This window comes from Capsicum annuum, chromosome 6 (assembly GCF_002878395.1).
Source record: "Capsicum annuum cultivar UCD-10X-F1 chromosome 6, UCD10Xv1.1, whole genome shotgun sequence".
NCBI classification, from domain to species: domain Eukaryota; kingdom Viridiplantae; phylum Streptophyta; class Magnoliopsida; order Solanales; family Solanaceae; genus Capsicum; species Capsicum annuum.
Genome location: NC_061116.1, coordinates 46658955 through 46666009, shown reverse-complemented (window position 1 = coordinate 46666009; position 7055 = coordinate 46658955). Strand labels below are relative to the sequence as shown.

The following is a 7055-nucleotide window of genomic DNA, read 5'->3' as shown; positions in this document are numbered from 1 at the left end:
CTCTATTTTATGTTTTTTATTAAGTTTTAATAGTTAAACAACTTATAATAATTAACTAGGAGTGACATAATAAAATTACTGTTGAAACAATGAAAATAGACATGTCATAAATATTTATTTTATATTTTTAATTAAATATTATTAATTTTTTAATACATAAATAATATATAATAATTAATTAAAAATAATATAATAAAATCACAAACAATCAAGTGAATGTCGGCAATGAGGACCCCACATGAAGCTCCTCAATTGTCTCTTGTAGTATTATATAAGAAAAGTTGTCCTAGAAAAAAAAAAAAGATACTGTTGAAACAAATAGTTGGAACAAATACTCGTTGATTCAAAGAAAAAAATATTAAAAAAGGAAAATTGGGTAAAATTTTCATTTTGAAGTTGAAACAACAAGAAATACACAAATAGAAGAAATAAATGATTGTATATTATAAAAAGGATATTCTGATATACTAAGTTCTCGTTATGCTCAAGATCCGAAGAAAGATCAAACTACAAAGTTTATACACAGTTTTGACTATCCTGCAAAACCATTATATATTAACGGTTGAAAAACAGTTTATTTGGGAGCTGATTTTTCAATATTTTCATCCCTACTCGCAGAGAGGGTGTAGCCACCCTATGCCACACCAACGTTTAAGGGGATAAAGTCCATCAAACAGCCAAATTCAGGGGAATAAATAAAGACTTTTAAGGGGTTGTTTTGTGTGAGGTATAAAACATAAATAGTCTCGGGATAAAATGAAGTACTATTTTATTTGAAGTTTGGTGTGAGGTATTAATTAGAATCGGGATTATTTATTCCACCGTTTTCACCACGGTAATGAGATAAGTTATCCCAACCAAAATAATTAGCATCAAAATTAAGGATATCTTTTAAGTATTCTGCCAAAATTAAACCGCGGCAATTTCATTGTTGCACAAATGTGAAAGCTTTCCACCTTCTCATTGAAAGGATACCTTTGTATATCTGATCCAATAATGACAGAAAAGAAGAACAAATTACATGGACTTACTCAACAATTAAAGCTATAATCTGGAGTATTTCTTCATTCAGATAAAAAACAATGGAGCAAATTCAATTTAGCGACCTAATTATGGGAATACTATTAATGGGACAAATATATGTTATTCATATACCACTGCACAATACATAAAACTCCATCTTGGAGTATGTTCATTATACCATTAAGTTCAGGTACTCAACCCTGCCAAGAAAGCCACGCCAGTTGAAGGCAACCATGATGATCCGAAAATGAATTGCGCTACAGTGAACTTGCTGGCCTCTTCCGTGGAATTGATCACACGATATCCCGGCCATTTCACCCGTTGCCCCACGGCTGCTCCCGGCCCATAATTCATATACTCACCATAATACAATGTATCAAGAGCGAAAGTAGCATTCCACTCTAACCAACCGTGCGGATGTATATGATCACCCAAGTAAGATAACATGACAACGGTTCGCGAGTACAGCTTCCACGGTCGGCCTAGATATGTGGGGAAGCTCCCTTTAGATGCCTCGAGGTCAGATGTAGCTACGATTCTGCAAGCGTGGATTGAAATGCCAGTGTTTTGATTGGGATCTTTCCTGTTTTGAGCAGTGATTGTGTTCTTTTGAAAGTCCATAGGCTTTCGAGCATAAATGCTACAGTTTTGGATGACCACTGCTGCATTACCAAAGATGAAATCAACCGTCCCATAGATATCACACTCACGATAGAATTGGCGCTGGGAATGCACATAGAGAGTGTCTTGGTATCCAATGATGTTGCAGCGATAGATCACAGCATGATCAGCGCCAATACGAAGAGCTACTGCTTGATGCTTGCCTGGTCCAGCCCAGTTCTCAAATGTAATGTCTCTTGCAATGAAACCAGCTCCAGTTGCCGCTGTAGATCAAGAAAGTTGCACTGTGAGGCCATGACCTTTAGTAAAATAGCATGGTCCAATGTTACAGAGATAATAACAGAGTATGATGGATTAAATATAGTCTTAGAGGTAACAACCACTTCCTTTTATCTCAATTCATGTGTTACTTTCAGTTTTTTCGAGATTTACAGTATCTAGTACTTTAAATGTGCCTTTTTTAAAAACAAAAAAATCACATTGATATGAGAAATTTGTAGCTTAATACTTTTTACATAATTTTTGCATATCTAAAGTATTAATTTTAAAATATTAAAATGATTTAATGTGCGAGTCAGTATTTTCGTTAAGGAGGTTCATAAGTAAACATACGAACTAATCAAAAGGGTTCAATATCTGCCGCATATATATAAGAAATAATTTTAACTATGTATAAATAGTATAATTTTTTGCCGAAGGGGGTTCGGATGGACTCCCTCGGCCAAGTGTAGATCCGCCCCTGCCTCCGTCTTATGTGACATCTTTTTATTTTTATTTTGTTCTGAAAAGGATGTCATTTTACTACTCCCTTCATTTTATATTAGTTGGCTCTTATTGACCCCCTTAAGAAAATATTTATTAAGGGTGTATTTATATCAAGTCAGCCTTATTAATTATCCTTGAAAATATAAGTTTGAATATATACACTTTGTTTAGTCATTTAATGACAAGGTTAGTATTAAAAAAATAATAAAATTCCCTTGATTTCATTAAATAGACAACTAAATTGAAACAAATATTTTTAGAAAGAAGAACAACTAAAATAAAATGAAAGAAGTAAAATTAATAACAATTTAACTTTAAAATTTTATTTTTATTCTTAATTAAATAATTTATAACCACACAATTTCTGAAGACTATTTTTTAACACAAATTTTAAAAGTCTGTCAAATTTTTTTTGTTGAATTTCGTGTTTATTTAGTTTCAAAAATTAGTCAAATTTATTTTTTGTTTACTTTTGAGAAAAGGGAAGCGACACACGAATAAGAAAATAAAGAAATTTTTAAATCTTGTGCTATTAAATTAAAGTTATATCAAATATATTAAAATGTCCTTTAATTTTGTGGTTCTAAATATGCTATGTGAAAAGTTGAAATTAAAGTATCTCCAAAAAAGAAAAAAAGTCATTCTTTATTAAATAGATTAAAAAGAAAAGTAAATTATTTTTTTTTTAAACGGTGGGGTATCAGTTAGGAGGGCATGAGTATTAATTATCCCACCTCCTAACATGTGATTATCTGTTAAAGACGAGCTTATCATATTAGTGGTCATATCGCTATCTCTGGTACTGGTCTCCAGATTATAGATGAAAAAAGCCAATCATGTCACGGATAAGGATCACATACTTGTGATCTTATTAGATTCTATATATTTTTTTTCACAATTTTATTAGAAACAATAGTGGGTAGACTAATGTGACCATCCATGCGAAACACCGATTTCCATAATAGGTAAAATACCACAATTCAGTGCCTCCACCTTTTCAAACATTGTATCTAACGTATGCTTGACAAAATAATTAACTAATTGGGAATCGCTCATTTGAATTCATACTTATTCGTAGCAAGTTCATTCCAACACATTTATTTTCTCCTATAACAAAATAAAAATATTAGACTAAAATGTTAGGAGGGTAGAATACAAGTGACGACTGACCACGTGCGGAGGTGCAAATGACTTAATTACGAAGTAGTTAAGTATTCAATGACAAGGCCATGTGCGTTTTCTAATTTCTACTACATCGCCAAACTGCAAGAGGGCCGCCTCATGCGCACTGTTTACAATTTCCACCACACATCACGAAACATAAATAGAGTTATAAGAAGCCATATAAATTAAGTGGAGCCAATGCGATCGAGGCACTACCCAGAGCAAACACCTTTTCAAACATAAATAGTCAATGTACGTGCAAATTAACGACTACTAAATATCATAGTTATCAAACAAGATATAGGCAAAGTGAGTAAATAAAGGTTTAGGCATACCAAAAGACGCGGTATGGAATGTCGTCATATTCTGCGATACACTTTTGCCACCTGATATAATCGTCTTGCCTTTACCGTCACCTATGAACATCACGTTCGTCTTTTTCCTCCCTACTTTCAGGATATCTTCTTCATACCTGTCATTTACATGCTCAAAAAACATCAGACACATATCCATGAAATTTCTTATGTTGAATTAAACGCTTATTTGTTTTTCCCACCTCACCCCGAGCAGAGGCGGATCCAAGATTTTGAGGTACCGGATGCCATGCTGTCTAAGTAGAATTTGCGGATCGATTCTTTTAATTTTGAGTTACAATTTAGGTTATTTATCAGTTTTTTATTTCATAAGCAAATCGATCAAATACGTCAAGTGAGTTATGTTCTTTGTTTAGATATATAATTTGAAAGAATTAAAAATTATAGTTTCAACTTAATCATCTTCACTTAGTTCAAACAATCGAAAACTTTAAATTTTAATATCTCTAACATAATAATATCCATAATTTTATAGACTTGAACTTTTTTAAAAAAATTAATATGTTCTTAATAATATTTATGTGATGTTTAAGATTTAATACTCATTAACTCACATAAATACACATGAAACACTAGTATCAAGAGATTAATCAAGAGAAAGTTTTAAAAAAGCGGAAATTAATTAAAGAAAGACAACCCATTTAAATTAATAAAAAATAGCAAGTAAATGAAGTTTATGAAAAAACGACAACTAAGCCCTTGACACAAATCTAACAAAAGACACAAAAACGAAGTAGGGGTGGCTAAAGTGCTGAGCAGCTTTCCTTTGTGCAAGCAAGGGAAGGAGGCAAAAATTACAATGCTCATATTAACATGGATTCGATCTCTGGTCTACAGGATAGTATTCTCTGCCTATTGCTAGTAACACTAATTGCCACTTTATACAAGGGGTGGCAAATATATTATATATTCAATTCTTCTGCATTATATGCATATATATACATGTTTCAACTTGAGATCTGCGGGTGCCGTGCCACCCACGAGTACACATAGATCTGCCCCTGCCCTCGAGGCCGAAGGATCAACTGGGTCCCATTTACACTCATTAAATATCCTTCTAAAATTGCCAATTAAACGATGTTAAGTCCAAATTAAACTCAATTATAACTCCAATCACTACGACAAAGAAATGACAAGATCAATGCCATAATTAACTACGGCATACTCAGTCTATCACGTGGGATGAAAACAAGGACAACGAAAAAGTACCCTTGGTTATAGAAAAAGAAAAGTAAAAAGATGAACCAAACAAATTTGAAAAGGTTCAGTAATTTTTTTTACCTTCCTGCCTTGACGTAAATTATTATCCTGCGAGTACCGTAATCAGGGAGCTTCTTAATTGCCTCTGCTATCGTCTTAAACGTTCCATTACCGTCTTTTGACACAATCATATCTGCTTGAACTGCCGTCACTGGCGCGTCCAGTAGCATTCGGTCCTTCCGAGACAACCATTCAGGGAAATCCTTATTGTTCCCCGACACAACAGTACCCTGATGATCATATGATTCCATTAATCTGCGCCGACGATTGTGTATCGGAACCCCGGTGAAATCACCGTTGCCGTTCACTGTAGCAAAAATGGCTAAGCAGTTGCTCACTAACTGAGACAAGTCTTTCAGTTTTGCCGCCATTTGATCCTTCACGTTTCCACTAACATCGGCGAAGCCTTCCGTACACGTGTCCTGGTTAGTGAGTGCAGCGCTTAGCCACGTCTGCACGTCGTGACTGTTTCCCGGCGCTGATTTTCCGGTGCCGGGGGAGACGGAGGTTAAGGAGCGGGCGAGGAGATACACTGAATCTTCTAAAAGCTCAAGACAATCCTCGTATGCTGACCTGGTATGCTTGTCCATGTCGAGGTTGTTAATGTCGGAAGCCATGTAAAACGCCTTGCCAAAACGTTGGAGTGTCACATTGACGGAAATGTGGACGAGGTCGGCGTCGGAGGCGGAGATTGCGCCGGGGAATTCATGCAAAGAGTTTAAACAGAGTGTTGGAAAACGAGTGCGGCTACATGTTCGTGAAATTGCGTGGCTCGGCTTTATATGATGCACTGTAGCTCCCGTTTTACTTCGGGCAGTGACCAAGACTGTTGCGGAAATTGCACAGGCAAGTAGAAGGATGCCTGAGAAAATGAGTAAGATTTTATGTTTGGACTTGTGAGTAGGCCCTGAAGGGGCATTTTCTTCAAATTTTGGGAGTATTTCTCGGCGTGAGAGATCTTTAGGCTTGGGTTTTCCAAGCCTGGCGTAGTCCATTTTGGCTTTTAATTTTCGAAATACAATAAAGAAAAATGCAGTTGCCGACAATTAGTAGAGTGAGCAAATGGAGCCTGGCTTTTTCTTCTTTGGTTTCGACTAACAAAAGAAGAAAGTAGAGTTGAAACTTGATTGTTGGATAGACCTAGGAAAATCATGCATATATACTAGGCGGTGGAACAGTGGAACTATGCAATGACGGGTTGTCATGGATTTGAAATTTATGAATTTTAAATTTGTGCTCGAAAATTAGTTTGATTTAGTCATTGAATTTAAGTTTATAATTATATACATAATTTATATAAATTACTTTGATTTAATATAAAATTTAAGAAAGAATTTTTTTAAAAAAAATTATAATCTAAAATAAATTATAAATGTTTGTTGTAAATTATTCACTAAGAATAAAATAAGTATTTTAAAAATTGAATTGTTATTAAATATAAATATATCATTTTTTGGAGATCAATTAAAAAAAAATATTAAATAATATAAATTGAAATAGACGATGTATTTACATATAATTAATTAACTTATTTATAACAATATAAATTACTAGTACCTAATATTGTAGACCATCCAGAGGTAAATGTGAATAAGTGGTTTTAAATGGGAAGAAGACAATCACATGGCCATTTTCAAAATAAATAATTCAAGTTTGATAGTTATTAAAAAGTAATCAGTTGGTTATTTTATTTTCATATTATAGCCATTTTTTAATTTGTGTCATTTTAACCCATGTAATTCAGATACAGTTTATATAATACATTAATACAGTTCATTTATAATACTGATACAGTTTTCAATTTGGGTCATTCGATCCTTTTCTAAAAATATTTCAATTTTTTTTTTA

General features: G+C 33.6%; 1 protein-coding gene across 1 annotated transcript; it reads right to left on the bottom strand.

Moving 5' to 3' along the window:
• Window positions 1–931: 931 nt before the first annotated feature.
• On the bottom strand, window positions 932–6348 carry LOC107854310 (probable pectinesterase/pectinesterase inhibitor 34). The gene is made up of 3 exons (XM_016699315.2): window positions 5229–6348; window positions 3909–4045; window positions 932–1907 (listed from the first exon to the last, which is right to left on the bottom strand). The coding sequence occupies exons 1-3, from the start codon at window positions 6200–6202 to the stop codon at window positions 1210–1212; spliced, it is 1809 nt and encodes a 602-aa protein (XP_016554801.2). The 5' UTR covers window positions 6203–6348; the 3' UTR covers window positions 932–1209.
• Window positions 6349–7055: the final 707 nt, after the last annotated feature.